Here is a 17313-nt window from a genome sequence, read left to right on the forward strand (position 1 = left end):
TGTTGCTAACTTCCTATGTGGCCTTGGGGAACTTACAGCCTCAGTTTCCCCATCTGTGCAAGGAATTCCAAGATTCCTTCCAACTCTGCCATCTGCCACCTGCATAGCCAGGGCTCTGCTCACCATGCCACTTTTCCTACTCCCCCCGTCCCCCTGCCATCTGGAGTGGGTCCATACATATGCAGTCCTCCTCTTTTGTTCTGATCCTGACAGCAGGCTGGTTCTGGGCCTTCCTAGGGAAGAGAGGTAAAGGGATCATTTAAGGAATTCACTGCCAGTCACTAAGGGGGCCATCTCCAAGGGATTCTGAGGGACCCTCTCTGAGTGCCCCAAGCTTTGACAGAGAGCTTGAGATCAGCCCCAGCCCCCACTCATTCCTTGTGGTCAGTAACTCATTGCTTCATGCATGACCCCAGAGGCAGTGCATTATATCAGGGGTCAGCAGTACCTTCTCCCCAAAGAGTGAAAAGATCATACTGGAATCTCAGGCATTTCAACAAGGGGGAGAGAAAACCTAGGGGACCCACTTTGGCCATTCCCAGAGCTTCTCAGAGGTTGTGTCCCAGGAGCTGTGAGGCCAAGTCAGACATGAGCATTGTGAGCCACAGGACCTGTGGAGGAACCTGCTGCCTCCTGTGCATATGTTAAGGATAATTATGGAGACTGGCTTCCCAATTCATTACTGCGAAGCTTTTCTAAGACTAGGAGGAAGCACAGATAACTGTCCTGGTAAAGAGCTGAGTTATGGCCAGACGCGGATTATGGCTCACGCCTGTAATCCCAGCACTTCTGGAGGCTGAGTTGGGCGGATCATGAGGTCAGGAGTTCAAGACCAGCCTGACCAACATGGTGAAACCCGGTCTCTACTAAAAATACAAAAATAAAAAAAATTAGCCGAGCGTGGTGGTGAGCACCTGTAATCCCAGCTACTCAGAAGGCTGAGGCAGAATAATCATTTGAACCAAGGAGGCAGAGGTTGCAATGAGCCGAGATCATGCCATTGCACTCCAGCCTAGGTGACAGAGCAAGACTCCATCTCAAAAAAAAAAAGAGTTGAGTTATTCTCCAAAAGCAAATGGGAGGAAGATGGGGAGGCAAGAACTCCTGTAACTGGAGGGACTGAAGCGAGACCTGAGGAAGGACTTTCTAACCAAAGGGAGTGGTGGGGGCAGGGAGAGGCTTCTCTCTGAGGATGTCGCAAACCAAGGGTACAGGAAGGAAGGGTGGGAACCAATGTTTTGGGTACAGGGGGAAGTGGAAGCCAGACAGTTTCCTGGTGGAGGGTGGCTTTAAGCCCTGGCTGACAGACATCTAGGCTTGATCTGAAAGGGGGACTTTCTGGGAGGGGACAGAAGACCCAGAATACCTTCCAGTCATGCCAAGTGGGCCACCCAGAGCCCCGTGATTGCTCTACTCATGGGTCTCCCTAACTCCTTCATGGTCCTCATCTGCCTAAGAAACCCATTCTTCCACTCGGTCCTCTGAACCCCAGGAGGAATGGCCACCCCTCCCCTCTTCTCTTCTTCTTCATTTCTACTTCCCCCTCTTCTACCCTCTTTTCAGTCCCAGTCTCCCTCCACACTTCCATCTGGGCCCCACTCCACAGTCCACAGCCCTCCACTCCCTCACATTGAGCAGACTCTTGCAAACTCAAGCAAGGATTCTCCCTCATACCTTCCAGCTACCTTCAATACAAATTGGCATTAGATGAATGAATGGGTGGGGTGGGAGTGTGGATGGGCAGGTTGGTGGATGGCTAAGTAGGCAGCAGGATAAATGGGTTAAGTAAGGAAGATTGGACAGATGATAGGCAGAGGGGCAGGTAGGTAGATAGGTGGGTGGATGCACGAGTGGACTGATGGGTGGGTGCAGAGATGAATGGATGGGTAGATGACTGAGTGGGTTGGTAGAAGAATGGAGAGATAGATGTGTGGGTGGATGGATTGATAGATGGGAAGATGATAGAAGATGGATGGACACATGGATAAAAAATGGATAAATGGGTGAGTTGATAGTGAATGTCTAGTGGGTGAGTGGGTAAATAAATGGATACATGGATAGGTGGGTGGATGATTGAATGGGCAGATGGGTAGATATATAGATGGGAAGGTGAATAGATGAACTGATGGATGGATAATTAAAATCACCAGTTTATCCCAAAGTATCAGAGGATCTAAAATTAGGGAAAATGGGAAAACCAATGAGTACATTTTTAAGGGGATAATGCAAAACAACAAAGAGATTAAGTTGGCTGCACTGCAACTGTGTTTGTCCCCCCAGACATGGGTGTGGGCAGTCAAGGAACCTTGACAGCCCCAGTGAACCCCGTCTTTTCTCCTCCCCCTGCAGGTGGGCTGTAAGGCAGCCATGGTCTTTTTCCAATATTGTGTCATGGCCAACTTCTTCTGGCTGCTGGTGGAGGGCCTCTACCTGTACACCCTGCTTGCCGTCTCCTTCTTCTCTGAGCGGAAGTACTTCTGGGGGTACATACTCATCGGCTGGGGTATGGTACCAGGGAGGGCTTCCAGGCTGGGGACAGAGGGGGCAAGGCCTGGAGAACTCCCTAGGGGGAGGGTGCCAACCCAGCTTGCAGTCCTACGTCTTGCTTAGCTGCAGGTCCTGCCTGCAAGGATATCAGCCAAGGGTCAAGAAAGTCCTCAAAATGTCTGAGCCCAGGACAAGTCCCTCAGGTTGCAGCTGCACCTAGGGCTGACCTGTGGGACAGATTTTGTGAACACCTTTCCATTTCCCTTTAGCTCCCGAAATACACAGGGCCACTGCTAATCTATAAAGGGCCTCTGTCACAATTAGAAAGAGAATGTCCGTCTAGGTAGACACAACCCTTCAGGCATACAGCTTCACCCCCTCAATGGAGCATCCCTCCGTGGTGAACAACCTATGCAACCAAAGACAGCAGACTGACAACCCACCCTTTTCTCTCTCCCTCCCTCTCCCTGCTTTTCTCCAAAATCTCTCCCTCATGCCCTCTACCCCTGCTTCCTGTGCCCTCTCTGCTCTTCCACTCTCCCTGGGCCTGACAGGGGTACCCAGCACATTCACCATAGTGTGGACCATCGCCAGGATCCATTTTGAGGATTATGGGTGAGCTGCTGCCCCACACACTCCCCCAGCTGCCATCACTTGGGCAGGCCCCCTGGGTGGGATGATAATGCCATCTGGCCTTGGTGAGTGGACAAAAACCACAGCTCTCGGGCCAGAGGGGAGGCTGGAGGAGGACCTGGGGAGCAACAGACTCTGGGCCCGGGGTTGCTAAAGTGCTCAGGAGCAGAGCTGGGGACAACTGGGGGAGGTGCTGCTGAGTCTCTCTCTGGCTGAGGACAAACCCTCTCATTCCTCCCCACGGTCTGCTCAGGTGCTGGGACACCATCAACTCCTCACTGTGGTGGATCATAAAGGGCCCCATCCTCACCTCCATCTTGGTAAGATACCCTCCCACCACCTAGAGATGGGGAAACAGGCCCAAAGGGCAGGCAACTTAGCCCAAGGTCACATGGGAAATTAGTATCTAGGTCAGAACTGAAACGTAGCTTCCTAATGCCCAATGCAGGATCATCCCCACCCCTGTCCCACCAGTTCTTCCTTGAGTGTAAGCGGATTGGGAGCACAGTCCTTAGGGATTTGAAGGAGGTAGAGTTCCCGGATGACCTCCCCAAAGGGGAAACGCCAGAGGAGAGGTAAGATAGAGAGAGGGGCAGCAGGACCCTGGGAAAGAAGACAGGCCAGCAGTCGAGGGGCCTGAACACCTCAGCCTTCTCGCTCTGACTGCCCGAACTCGGGTCCCTACCCACTAGGTAAACTTCATCCTGTTTATTTGCATCATCCGAATCCTGCTTCAGAAACTGCGGCCCCCAGATATCAGGAAGAGTGACAGCAGTCCATACTCGTGAGTGTGGGCCTAGTGCCTCAGCCCCCAGTACCTCCATCCCCAGTCCTCAAATCATCCCACATCTCCTTGAAGTCCTCCCACCCCAAACATCCAGAGTCACCAAAGAGCCACATTGTTCTTTCCCACCTCCACCATGGCCTGGCTCAGCCCACCACCGTCCCCTGCTCCAGCCCCACCCTCACCAGGCTGCACTCAGAGCCCCATGCATGCTTCTCCTGCCCACACTCACCTAGCATCCTTCCCAGGTATGCATCTGCTGCCAAGCCAGGGAGCTCAAGAGGACACCGATGACCTGTATCTTGTTCATACCATGTGCCCAGTCCCTGGCATGTGCCTCACATGGAAAAAGGGTGCAATAAACACATAGTAGATGAATGCCCTGGGGGAGACTCCAGTCCACCAATGAGACAGCCATGTTCGGGACTCAGTATTCCTCAGTAATAATGATGACACCTGCAGTTTACATGCCAGGCACACGCTAAGGGATTTCCATGCATCATGTCATTTCATCCACACAGTCCCCTGCAAAATTATCTTTACTTTACAGGGAGGAAACTGACATACACTCCCTTCTCCTTGAGGGTTTTGGAGCAGGTCACCATGGGCAGGGAGAAGGGGGCACAATGTCCATGGACCAGGGCTTGGAAAGGTGTCAGGACTGTTCCCCCTGCTTGGGAGGACTGGAGGAAGAAGCAGGTTTTTTGCAGGAGCAACAAGGCTTGAAGACAGAGCTAAAGAAACATGAAAAATATGAAAAGGGAGGCTGTGGGAAGGCAAGTAGGGTCTGCATGCTCACAGATGGGAGTAGGAGATTGCGTATCAGTGCTATTGACACAAGACAAACCTGGGACGTCCCACAAGGCCTTCCAGTCCTGGGATTCTTCTTGGCCTGGCTTCTCTTTGGAGAGTCTGTGCTGTGGTTCTAAGATTCCTGGCTAGAATGTCACACACTGCTGGATTTAGGATTCTATTCTGGAATCCTGCGATTCTCCCTGATGAGACTAAGACTCACATTCCTGGTGTGACTGCATTCTCTCCCGCCAGGTGTGTAGGTGGAGCTTCCCTTCCTGTCTGAGAAGGAAAGGCTGGGGGGGGGGGGGGGCGGGGGGGGGGGCGTCTGCAGTCTGCTGAGGGGCAGCACATCGGGCCTGTGCAACCTTATCCTCTCCTTTGCCGATGGGACCTTATTTCCCCCAACTTACAATGGTTCAAAAGGACCTGAATCTGAGGCAAACAGAGCTGGCCATGGTCAGGGCCAGGTCTGTGTGGTGAGACAGAAAGGAAACAGTTGTCAGCAGGCAAAAGGGGTGGGGGCAGTTGGAGATGAAGCTCCTCAAGGAGAGGCTGTCAGCTCCCACTCTCCACCTTCCCATAAGCCTTTGATTTAAAGAAAGCCTCCATCTGTTAGCCTCCGGTGCGTGGGATAGTTTTGCAGCCGAAGAGGGGTGGGCATTGCTCAGGATCTTGGCATGGCTGAGAACCAGGTCCAGGAAGGAGTGGGAGGGGCAAGGCCAGCTCCTCTGCCCCCAGTTTGCTGTGGGACCTCAGGCCTTGGGCTAGGCTTCCTTGGACTGACTGCTAAGGCAGGAGAGACAGAGTCAGAGACCCTCCCTATCCACCCCCCACCTCTCCTAGCCAGGGAGCAATGGGTTCACACTGCCTGGATCAGCTATGAGGTCAGGTGGCTGGGAGGCCTGAACCAGGAAGAACTCTGGGCCATGGGAGGCGGGTGAGCATTTAGAATGAATGCTGACCCTAGTGAGCACACAAAGCTGTGAAGAAGGAGCTGGTCCTTCAGAGCAGGCTGGGAGTATATGCACTGGTGTGGGGAGGTAGGAGGAGGGGGATGCAACCCCAGAGAAGGTGGCAACTTCTGGAGAAGCAGACACAGCAGAAAAAACACAGATAGAGGGCGATACTGATTAATTTTGGGTTGTCCCTGGTGATCAGGTATGAACTTGGGTCCCCATCACCCTCCCAAGTGGCCCTGAGCGTATGTGGTCAGCACCCAGTTAGAAAGACTTGTTTCCTAGTACATCTTCTCTCATGGTCTCTCATGGATGCACTATACTTCATAGTACCCAAAACACTTCCAAATTCATAGTGGGCCTCTGTTTCTATAATTTGACTATGTCGAGCATACACTTACTGCATTATACAAATTGGAAAAACTGAGACCAGGAGAGGAGGAACCAGAATCTCTTGTTGCCTAAGAGATTTTCTACTGCTCTTGATGGCTGAGAGCATCGTCTACTGCAATGATGAGGTAAGCCTCTCCTAGACCAGGGGGCCCAGGCAACAGAACTCCCAATAGTGGATTTCAGCTAACATGTCCCTGTTAGCATCATTCTCACTGGCCTCTCCTTTACCTCTTACCCTCTCTCCTCCAGAAGGGTGAGAATAGAGGGGGTTTCTTTCTCTCTCATGCTTCCCTCCAGGCCAGGAGGGCTGGGGGCAGAAGGGCAGAGGCACTGCAGCTGTGGAACAGGAGCAGACAAGGGCATAATATTCAGAGGAACCTACAGTCCATCCTCACACTTCCTGGTCATTGTCCCCATCTTCTGTGCCTCCAGCTGCCCCCATGCCACACCCTATCATATCCACATGTGTGGACACACATACCCATGGCCTGTCCCTCCCCTGTCTCCAGGAGGCTAGCCAGGTCCACACTCCTGCTGATCCCCCTGTTTGGAGTACACTACATCATGTTCGCCTTCTTTCCGGACAATTTTAAGCCTGAAGTGAAGATGGTCTTTGAGCTTGTCGTGGGGTCTTTCCAGGTATGGGCTGTTGACTTAAGGCTGCATTCTTCCCTGGCTTTTAAGGGAATTCAACCTGGAGTCTTGGCCCTTGCCACTGGATTCCAATCTTTTTACTGTAATGAGTATTAGATAAGCACCTACTTTGTGCTTAGCTCTTTCCTTAACCAGGGGAACACAGGGGCTGGAGCCAGGGGTGGGGCAGGGCTGGGGGCTTCTGGTCTGTCTACCTCACCTCTCCTGTCATCTTCCTTCTCAGGGTTTTGTGGTGGCTATCCTCTACTGCTTCCTCAATGGTGAGGTAAGCCCCTCCCAGTCCTTGGGACTCAGGCAATGGAACTCCCAGGACCAGGGTCCGGAAACATTGGTGGGATATGTGCAGAGCAAGGACGGGTTAAACCTTGCTGCTCCAAGTATGGTCCTCAAACTAGTAGCACTGGTGTCACCTAGGCCCTTGTTAAAAATGCGCATCTCTGGGACCACCCCAGACCTGCTGGCTTAGAATCTGCATTTTAATAATTATTTTAAAAAACAAACAAACAGCTTTTTACTAAACCCCAGGGGGATTCCTGTGCACAACAGAGTTTGAGAAACACCCAGTTAAGTGGCTGTGTGCAGTGAGTGGGGAGGGGTGAGGGCTTCCAGTGAAGGTTGAGTTGCTGTGGAGCTCTGGTTACATTGCACAAAAAACCCACTCAAGTGAGCTGGAGACCCAGGATGGGTAGAATTGGAGTACAGTCACCCCTAGCAGCATCCCTCCCTCTCCCTGGACTGTATTCTAGGATCCTCTCTGCCTCTTACCTCCTGCCATTCCAAGGCCTCCTTCTGAACCTGGCCTCAACCCAGTCCCAAGTTTGCACCGCCCGAGGCAGCATAGGGGTCCCTCCATTTTGATTTCCTGAAGAGAATAAGACTGGCTAGTTCAGAACCCTAAGTCCAGGGCAGCCCAATCAGCAGTGGAAGAGGCTCCACAGCAGCGGGCCTGACCACCTTCCCCTCTCCTAGGTGCAGGCGGAGCTGAGGCGGAAGTGGCGGCGCTGGCACCTGCAGGGCGTCCTGGGCTGGAACCCCAAATACCGGCACCCGTCGGGAGGCAGCAACGGCGCCACGTGCAGCACGCAGGTTTCCATGCTGACCCGCGTCAGCCCCGGTGCCCGCCGCTCCTCCAGCTTCCAAGCCGAAGTCTCCCTGGTCTGACCACCAGGATCCCAGGGGCCCAAGGCGGCCCCTCCCGCCCCTTCCCACTCACCCCGGCAGACGCCGGGGACAGAGGCCTGCCCGGGCGCGGCCAGCCCCGGCCCTGGGCTCGGAGGCTGCCCCCCGGCCCCCTGGTCTCTGGTCCGGACACTCCTAGAGAACGCAGCCCTAGAGCCTGCCTGGAGCGTTTCTAGCAAGTAAGAGAGATGGGAGCTCCTCGCCTGGAGGATTGCAGGTGGAACTCAGTCATTAGACTCCTCCTCCAAAGGCCCCCTACGCCAATCAAGGGCAAAAAGTCTACATACTTTCATCCTGACTCTGCCCCCTGCTGGCTCTTCTGCCCAATTGGAGGAAAGCAACCGGTGGATCCTCAAACAACACTGGTGTGATCTGAGGGCAGAAAGGTTCTGCCCGGGAAGGTCACCAGCACCAACACCACGGTAGTGCCTGAAATTTCACCATTGCTGTCAAGTTCCTTTGGGTTAAGCATTACCACTCAGGCATTTCACTGAAGATGCAGCTCACTATCCCATTCTCTCTTACGCTTAGCTATCAAGCTCCTCAAAGTGGGCTATTCTGGAGTTTTTGTTTGGAGAGCACAGCTATCTTAGTGGTTCCCCACCGAAGTGGAGTGGCCCCAGGGTCAGTCTGGTGGGAGGACGGTGCAACCCAAGGACTGAGGGACTCCGAAGCCTCTGGGAAATGAGAAGGCAGCCACCAGCGAATGCTAGGTCTCAGACTAAGCCTACCTGTTCTCCAAGTCTCAGTGGCTTCATCTGTCAAGTGGGATCTGTCACACCAGCCATACTTATCCCTCTGTGCTGTGGAAGCAACAGGAATCAAGAGCTACCCTCCGTGCTGTGGAAGCAACAGGAATCAAGAGCTGCCCTCCTTGTCCACCTACCTATGTGCCAACTGTTGTAACTAGGCTCAGAGATGTGCACCCATGGGCTCTGACAGAAAGCAGATACCTCACCCTGCTACACATACAGGATTTGAACTCAGATCTGTCTGATAGGAATGTGAAAGCACAGACTCTTACTGCTAACTTTTGTGTATTGTAACCAGCCAGATCCTCTTGGTTATTTGTTTACCACTTGTATTATTAATGCCATTATCCCTGAATCCCCCTTGCCACCCCACCCTCCCTGGAGTGTGGCTGAGGAGGCCTCCATCTCATGTATCATCTGGATAGGAGCCTGCTGGTCACAGCCTCCTCTGTCTGCCCTTCACCCCAGTGGCCACTCAGCTTCCTACCCACACCTCTGCCAGAAGATCCCCTCAGGACTGCAACAGGCTTGTGCAACAATAAATGTTGGCTTGGATTGGCTTGGTTCCCCTGGTGGTTGATGTTCTCATATGGCCTAAAATGGGACCAGCTTCCAACTTGGAGCCATCTTCCTCCACCCAAAGGATGGGTGATCTAATACATTACTGAAACCAGATGCCTCCACTCTTTTGGCTTTTGACAGAAATCCATATTTTCATATGAGGCGTTCACAGTTCTGAGGGCCTTCAGCTCCCATCTTTTTGAGTGGTATCCTCTCTCCTCTGAGTGTGATGAAGACCAGGTCCCCATTGTGTCCCCCCACTCCTTAAATCCAGCCAAGAAAAGACCATTCTAATCTCAGATCAATACAAAACAGCTGGAAGAGCTGCCCAGGGTCCCAGAAATGGTTGAGTGTGAGTGTTTCACAGGCCACAGACATTGCTGCAAACAAGGGTCTAGGATGACCATGTTGCAATTACCCAGGCTCAGCTAAGAGGAGGTAGGTAGTGGACAAAACAAATGTCACCAACACAAGTTGAGTGAGCAGAGACAATATGGCACTAATAAAAAGGTTTAGACACAGAGGCAGTATGGCAAATAACATCAGTCAGCAAGAGATGTCTCCAAAGCCGTTGCCCATGCTGACCTCCTTGGGTCCCACCTCCTGCAAACTTGCTAGAGGAGCAGGAGAGGGATGTCAAGCTGGTAAAATGTGGTCAGAATTGGCTGGCAAAGGCTCAGATCTGCCTGCCCAGCTACTTCAATGCCTTGTCTGACCCAGTACCATTCCAGGACCCATCATCAATGACAGTTCCAACCCAGTATCCTCAGAGGCCAGAGTCAGGGGTGTTCAGGCCAGAATAGAAGTGACTGTGAGCCATGGGCAGAGGCACCCCCAGGGAAATGCCCTTTGATCAGTTGCCCAGCATATCCAGGAGTGGCACGGTCTCTCCATCTAGATTCACACTCCATGCCCTGCCCTGTGCATGGTCAGCCATAGGATCGAGAAGGAGGCGCTGTTCCTAACCTTGACCTCAGGTACCCCCAGGCCTGCTAGAGAGAACATTGTCAGTAGCCCCCACCCCTGCCCAGACCAACAGTGGTGACCACCAGTGAGGTACTGGTGGTGGAGAGCTGAGCTGGGGCATCTAGAACTTCTTTCATTCTTCCCTGAGCGTCTTTTTTTTTTTTTTTTTTGAGATGGAGTCTCGCTCTGTCGCCCAGGCTGGAGTGCAAGTGGTGTGATCTTGGCTTACTGCGACCTCCACCTCTCAGGTTCAAGCAATTCTCCTGCCTCAGCCTCCTGAGTAGCTGGGACTACAGGCATGCACCACCACGCCTGGCTCATTTTTGTATTTTTAGTAGAGATGAGGTTTTGCCATGTTGGCCAGGCTGGTCTTGAACTCCGGACCTCAGGTGATCCGCCCACCTCGGCCTCTCAAAGTGCTGGAATTACAGGTGTAAGCCACGGCACCCAGTCTACTGACCCTGAGCATCTTGCATTCCCGCCACTCCAAGGCATAGGAGTTGAGAGACAGGGGACAGACAGTCTGTCCATGTTCCCCTCATCCAATTGGGGCATGCCACTCTCTCTCTCTCTCTCTCTCTCTCTCTCTCTCTCTCTCTCTCTCTCCCTCCCTCTCTCTCTCTGGTTTCCCTCCTCCCACTCCCTACTTGGTGCCACTCTGAACTGCTTCCAGAGACCCTGTCCACCCCATACTTCTCAGTAAGGTCCAGAAGACCCAGCCCTTGTCATTTAATCCCAATTCTGCCTCAGACTTTCTCAGAGATCATGGGCAGGTCTCCTCCTGATTATGAATCTCTCCATCCACCTGCACAATAGGGAGTGTTCTAGATGACTTTGCTTAGCCCCTGGCTAAGGCACAGATGATTAATGACGAGGGGCTGCCCAGAGCCTTCTGCCACCCACTCTGCCCCCCTGGGCTCAGGGGAAGGACAGCAGCTGGTGGGAGGAGCCCCAAGAAGTTGGGGGCTAAGGCATACACAGAGGATGGAGGCTGTGCAGAGAACAAGGTCAGAGATCTGGCAGGACTCCTTGAGAGATTAACTCAGGCCAGTAGAAGAAAGGAGAAGGGAGAGGGGGACAGAAATGCAGAGGAAAGGGCAGCACCTTGCCTTCCAGGTTAGGACCCTATAGACTGCCTGGGCTGTGTGAAGGCTGGGAGGGGCCCCCACACCACACTATCTGCCCCACCCACCACAGTCCCTGATATCCCCCCGTATTCGTGTGTCATGGCTTTGGGGTAAGGCAGACAGCCTGGGTATGGGACCAGTTGTCAGCCAAGAGGGTGGAGAGTGAATGAAGCAGAGATCCAAGATGTGGACAACAAAAGGGAGGACATAGGTGGGGCCCTGCTCAGAGAGGTTACTGGGAAGGGCAAAGCTTAGTGATGGGCACTTAAGGATGGCGAGAAGCTGAAACAGTCTCCCAGGCCGGAAACAGCCGTGGAATAATGGGGTTGGCCACAAGCAGGACTTTTCATGGTCCCCTCCTTCTCCCCCTGCCCCGCCCACTCCCAGGTCCCTTGCCAGGTACCTGTCCGGCCAGGCCAACTCATCTCTATCGCCCCGTGGTGGATGCTTCAAGGACTTCACTAAGATTGACCTTAGTGCCCAAACACCTGGGTGGAGGCCCATTCCTAGGAGGCCAAGTGATCCAGAGGGCGGGCCTCTCTCCTGAGCGCCATGCAGAGTGAGATACAAGAGGGAGGAGGCGGTGAGGCAGTGAGGCCGCAGGACTGGTTATCAGGCTTTAGTCTGAAATTAAGGCGACCCGGGGCCTGGCCCTTAGACCCAGGCCACTGACCTCTGCTGCACACAAACCCTGCCTCAGACCCAGATGTAACCCCCGATAGAGCCCAGCCTCTGACTGGCCACAGGCTGGACCCTAGCCACTGACTGAGCCCTAAGCCCAGTCCCTGAGGGCAAAGCCCAGTTGACTCATGTGGGTACCTCCTGGGAAGACAAGGACAAGGAGCACCCCACCATCCCTGTGCAGAGAGCCACCATCTCCTCCATGGCAGAGGTCACCATCTGGGTGATTCCTGCCACTCCAGGGCATGGGCTGCCCAAGGAGGGTGGCCAGTTTGCCAGCAGTATGGATAGGGGATGGTGTCTCAGGTGAGGGAACATCGAGGTGGTCTCTGAGAGCTAGGTAGGGGTCTCTGGTTCCCAAGAGAACATGATGGGTGCCAGGGATACCTGAATCCTAGAGGGCGGGCATCAGGGGTCCTTTGCAGCAGGAGCACAGTGGAGGCTTCCTAAGTGAGGCCGAGGGGATGATGGTGGGTTTGGGGCGGGCCACTCTGGCTACTGAGAAGGGCCCAAGGGGCAGGCTGGGAAAAGCTGCCAGTCCCCCTTCCAGGTGGGGAGGAGGAGGGCTGGGGAAATGATGACCTGGTTTAGGACATGCTGAATGTAATGTCTGCAGGACATCTGGGGAGAAGCTCTAAGGCAATTGGAATCAGGACCCAAAGTGACAGAGCTCAGGTGGCAGGTGGGGACAGAGGGCAGCCCCCTTGGGGAGGGGTGTGTGGGGAGTGTATATCCCCAGGCAACCCCATCTGCTGTGCTGGCAGGAGTGGGGTGAAGAGTCAGAATCAGCCCCTCCATTCTCACTACTCACCCAGGGCCTATTTTAATGAACAATGACCCAGCCTCTCCCAATGTGGGAACAGGAACTGCTCTTATCTCTCCCAGGGGAGGGGGCCGGAGCCACAGCTGGCAGTCATTAAACACCCCAATCAGGCCAGGGATGGCCAAGATATTAATAGGCAGGAGCCAATGACCCTGGAGACACAGCCTCCTAGGAAGAGGGACAGTAACCCCAGTAGGCTATGGGGATAAGGAAGACAGGTCAGAAGGCCACCCTGGCAATGCCCCAGCCTCTACACAGGACAGACGGGGTAACCAAAGGCCAGAGAAGGGAAAGGACATGCTTGAGATCACCAGGAAAGTCACTGATAGAGCCTGGCCTTGAACCCAGTTCTCCAAACTTCAGAGCCCTGCCTCTTCCATTACACAGATCATCATAGGTGAGACCATTAGGGATGCCCTCTGTGGAAACACATGAAGAGCAGGCCTAATCAGTGACACTGATTCTTTGTTTAAAATCTTGATATTTTGCTGATTATATATGTTTTGCATTAATTTTGATATTTAAAAAATATTAGATTAAAATATTATCTTGATCACTGAGGTTTTTTTGCCACCCCTTTCAATTTTGCACCTGAAGCAAGTATCTTGCTTGCCTCACTCTAATCCCAGCCCAGCTCCCGGGTTCCCAGCATCCCCGTGTCCCAGGATATTAGCATGGAAGAAACTCTGGAGAGCTCCAGACTGGTCTTTATGTGTCTCAGAAGGAAAGGATCCTGTCAGGGTGATGTCTACTAGAAGGAGGCAGCTCCAGGGCAAATTCAGTGGCTCAGCAATGTCACCGCAGATGTCGGTATTTTCTGTCTGTCCACTCTGCCATCTCAGTATGTGGACTTTCATCCTCAGACTTACCCCCTCATGACTGCACAATGACTGTTGCTGCCCAAGCATCACGTTCCCACAGAACCCCATCCACTGGCAGGGAGGAGAATTTCCTCTATATGTCTCCTTTTATCAGGGACAGTCATCTATCCCAGGACCCACCTTTCGCACACTCTCTTCAGGCCAGGATTAGGTCACATACCCAAACCACAGCTGCAAAGATTGGTGAGGGTTCTATAAGGGAAGTTGATCTACTGAGAAAGAAATGGGGATGGCTGCTGAGTAGGTAACCAACAGAGTCTGACTCTCAGTCTCTTTTTGGACATTTCTTGGGATAAATGTGTGATCTTTCATATTCCTCCACCTGAGCCTAGTGGTGCAGTATATGGGGGAGGGGAGAGATCCAAATCAGTCATGCTTCAGTGTAAGAGACAGAAAATGTTCCGGGTGTTTTGTACAGAAAGAGATTGAGTGTAGGGAATTAAATATAGGAAGGCTTGGAGGGCTGGAAGTTTGGGTGCACCTCTATCCATGGTCACACCATTGCAGCTGCCACCTTGCCGAACATTACTGCCAGTATCTCGGTTGCACATCCATTAAAGCTAGTGACAAGAAAGCAGAAGGAACATAGTGTCCTGCTGCTGCAGAAAACTCAGGTCTGCCATATCCCACCCAACAGCCACCACGCTGCAGGAAACACAGCCTTTACTTTTCTCTGCTTCCCAACTGTCTTGGTGGTGCTTCCCTCTGGCAGAGCCTAAGTTGCATCAAATTCCTAGCAGTGAGAGAATTCCGGAAAGGAAGTCTTGAGCCTTCCAACCCCAACAAAGCAGGGGAACATGGAAGGGGCTAGAGAAGAGGCTGAATGCCAATAGATAATTTCTAGCACAGCGGCTTAGGTGGCATTGTAGCCCAAGTCCCAGAAAACAGAGCCTGAGACAAGGGCCTGTGACCAGGAAACAGAAGAGTGAAACGGGGAAGTGAGGAAAGCCAATATAAAGGTGAGTCATCAGCCCGGGCAACATGGTGAGACCCCATCTCTGCAAAAAAATTAAAAAATAAAAAATTAGCCGGGTGTGGTGGTGCACGCCTGTAGTCCTAGCTACTTGGGAGGCTGAAGTGAGAGGAACACTTGAGCCCAGGAAGTTGAGGCTGTAGGGAGCCATGATTATGCCACCGCACTCCAGTCTGGTGACAGACCAAGACCCTGTCTCACGATAAAGGTGAGTTATTGCACTGGCCACTACTGGGGCAACAGGACTCAATTCACTGGGACCCTCTGCAGGGCTGGCAGAACACGCCCAAAATTGTCCTCCTGAGGGACAGAGAAGGAAAGCATTAACCACTGGCTCCCAGCCTCTGTTGCTCAAGGTTTGCCCACGTTAGCCCCCTCACTCTTCCAGGCTTGACAGGCATGAACAAGAAGCAGGTTCCTGCAGGCATCCCATCACATAGTCAGAGGAACTCCGGGGCAGAAAGGGCCAGCTATGTGGTAGAGATAGGGTGAGGAGCTGTCAGGATCCCCCACCAGGAAGCTGGCTAAGGTTGGCCGATAGGGAATGAGGCAGAGGACCCAACACAGGTGGCCTCCTGGGGCTGAGAAGAGGAGCCCCACACAAAGGTCCTTGTGCACTAAGGTCTACATGGACACTCACTGGCCCTGCTGCCAAGGTCTTTGGCTGGGGTACTCATAGCTGTTCTCTTGGCTGCAGCCCCAGGGTCTACCCAGCTGACTTGGCCCCACTGAGGCTCACTCTGGCCCCTCACACCGCTCCAGGCTCAGCCATGCCATCACCCAGCCTTGGGTGTGAGCTTCCCCCCGCCATGGCCTCTGTGGCACTCACTTCACCATTCACCATGGCAACACCATGACAGACCCACCAGTTCCAACTCCGCCACCTTTCTCATGCCCTAGGGAGCATGCAGGAACTTCTGAGTCCCTTCCAGGCCTCTGGGAGCTGAGGGTAGCTTGGTGGTGTTCACTCAGATCTACTTGGCGTTAAATTTATAGATCCACCATTTTATCTAGAAGGGCCACTTAAGGGGCACAGGTTGCTTGGAGGACTGACTTCCTAACACAGAGTGGGGGACACACACCCTCTGTTTTCAGGTTTCAATGTGTCCCTTCAATATTTCCTAGGTAATGAGACCAGGTGGGCTTTCCTCCCTTCCTTCCATCCTCACTTTCTCTTTGCAGAGATGACATACCCCTCCTCCACCTTTCCCCAGGTCATAATGGTGGAGGGCTTCAGAGGGATATAATCTCAGGGGCCAGGTAATGAGAATGGTATCTGTTTAATGTTTTCAAAGTATTACCATCATATTTTCATTCAGCAAATAATTACTGTATGCACAGTTCTAGACACTGAGGATGCAGTGGTGAACATGGCAGAGCCCTTGCCCTCATGGAACTGACCCTCTAATGGTGGAGACAGATAGTAAATGAGAAAAGTTACAGAAAAAGAAGGCAGGATGAGGGTTAGAGTGAGGGGGGTGCTCTGTCAGTTGGGGTGGCCAGAGGGAATGACAGTGGGGCAAGAGCAGGTCATTCCCCCTCCCTGATGATCAGAGGAATTTAAACCATATGCATCAGAGCTGGGGCTCAGAGATCTTGCAGTCCAGGTCAAAACATCCAGTTCCCTGCCTCTGCAGAAGCAGCCTGGACAGTAGCTGAGGAGAACCAGGTGGCCTGGGGCCTCAGCAGGGTCTGAACTCCCCTAGGCAGGGGCTCAGGGGCTGACCAAGCAGTAAGGAGAGGATGCCTGGCTGGATATGGTGAGGCTTGTTTCTTGGGTCCCTCATTGCAGCAGTGACCCAGGCCCACAGACTCCATCTGGATGTGGAGTGTCCCCCCCGCCCGCCTCCAGCTCAATGTCCTCGGTGCCAAGTGACACAGAACAAGCAGCTCTTGAAAAGACTAATATTTACTCTTCAAACGAGCTGGCACAGGCTGTTTCCTGCAACTGGCGTCTGACTCGCCCTGTGGGATGGACACAACAGGAGGCACTCCGGGAGATAGGCAAATGTCCCCTTGGACGCCAGCATTCTGTATGAGACGATGTCTGTGAGATGGGGACAGCATGTTCCAAGGTTCCATTAGACACATCTCATTTCTGCCCGCACACCTCACAGTGGAGAGCTCACTGCCTCTCCAGCCCCTGCTGGACAGCTCTGTGAGAAAGTTCATTCTAATGCTGGCCCTGTGTTCCTTGCCCCGGCCCTTGCTCTGATCCCTGGGGCCTCAGGAAAAGCGCCTGGAATAACCCCCAGGGCTGGGGGAATAAAGGTCCTGGTCACCTTTATTCCTCCCACCCCCACCCACCTCTGGCTTCACCTCCCCAGGCCCACACTCTGGGCTCTGTGGCCAGAACAAGCTATTTCTGGGTTAGGAGGAAGAAATTGCCTTGAGGGCACCTCTGTCCCCCTGCAGCTGTGTTCCTTGTCCTCATGAGAGCCCTTCAGCTGAGTGCCTCATATGGGAAAGTCTTGACCAGGAAACTGCTGGTCAGACGGCTCGAATATGGGAAGGAGAGTCCCTAGTGGCTTGGGGGTCAGAGCCAGCTCCCCCTGCCCACTTTCCCCTCTGGAGTCTCTCCTCTCTGCTCTTCCCCACCCAAGCCCCCCATGGCTTCCAGAGCCTTCCCTGACCAATATAACCCCAGGCTTGTTTCCCCGCCCCTACC

General features: G+C 53.2%; 1 protein-coding gene across 6 annotated transcripts in view; it reads left to right on the forward strand.

The window, feature by feature from the left end:
* The window catches only part of VIPR1 (vasoactive intestinal peptide receptor 1), a 35114-nt gene extending 25923 nt beyond the window's left edge, over nucleotides 1-9191 (forward strand). For 3 of the 6 annotated variants that reach the window (XM_004033924.4, XM_019023537.4, XM_055381372.2), the window contains 7 exons: nucleotides 2350-2503; nucleotides 3042-3102; nucleotides 3374-3440; nucleotides 3813-3904; nucleotides 6558-6687; nucleotides 6926-6967; nucleotides 7672-9191. In XM_004033924.4, coding sequence (XP_004033972.1) covers nucleotides 2350-2503; nucleotides 3042-3102; nucleotides 3374-3440; nucleotides 3813-3904; nucleotides 6558-6687; nucleotides 6926-6967; nucleotides 7672-7863 — 738 coding nt within the window. In that variant the 3' untranslated portion in view covers nucleotides 7864-9191. The remainder of the gene's footprint in view (nucleotides 1-2349; nucleotides 2504-3041; nucleotides 3103-3373; nucleotides 3441-3812; nucleotides 3905-6557; nucleotides 6688-6925; nucleotides 6968-7671) is intronic. The other 3 variants (XM_019023539.3, XM_055381373.2, XM_063703723.1) reach the window with 2 other exon arrangements.
* The last annotated feature ends 8122 nt before the right edge of the window (nucleotides 9192-17313 follow it).

The sequence above is a fragment of the Gorilla gorilla genome, chromosome 2 (genome assembly GCF_029281585.2).
Source record: "Gorilla gorilla gorilla isolate KB3781 chromosome 2, NHGRI_mGorGor1-v2.1_pri, whole genome shotgun sequence".
Classification (NCBI taxonomy): Eukaryota; Metazoa; Chordata; class Mammalia; order Primates; family Hominidae; genus Gorilla; species Gorilla gorilla.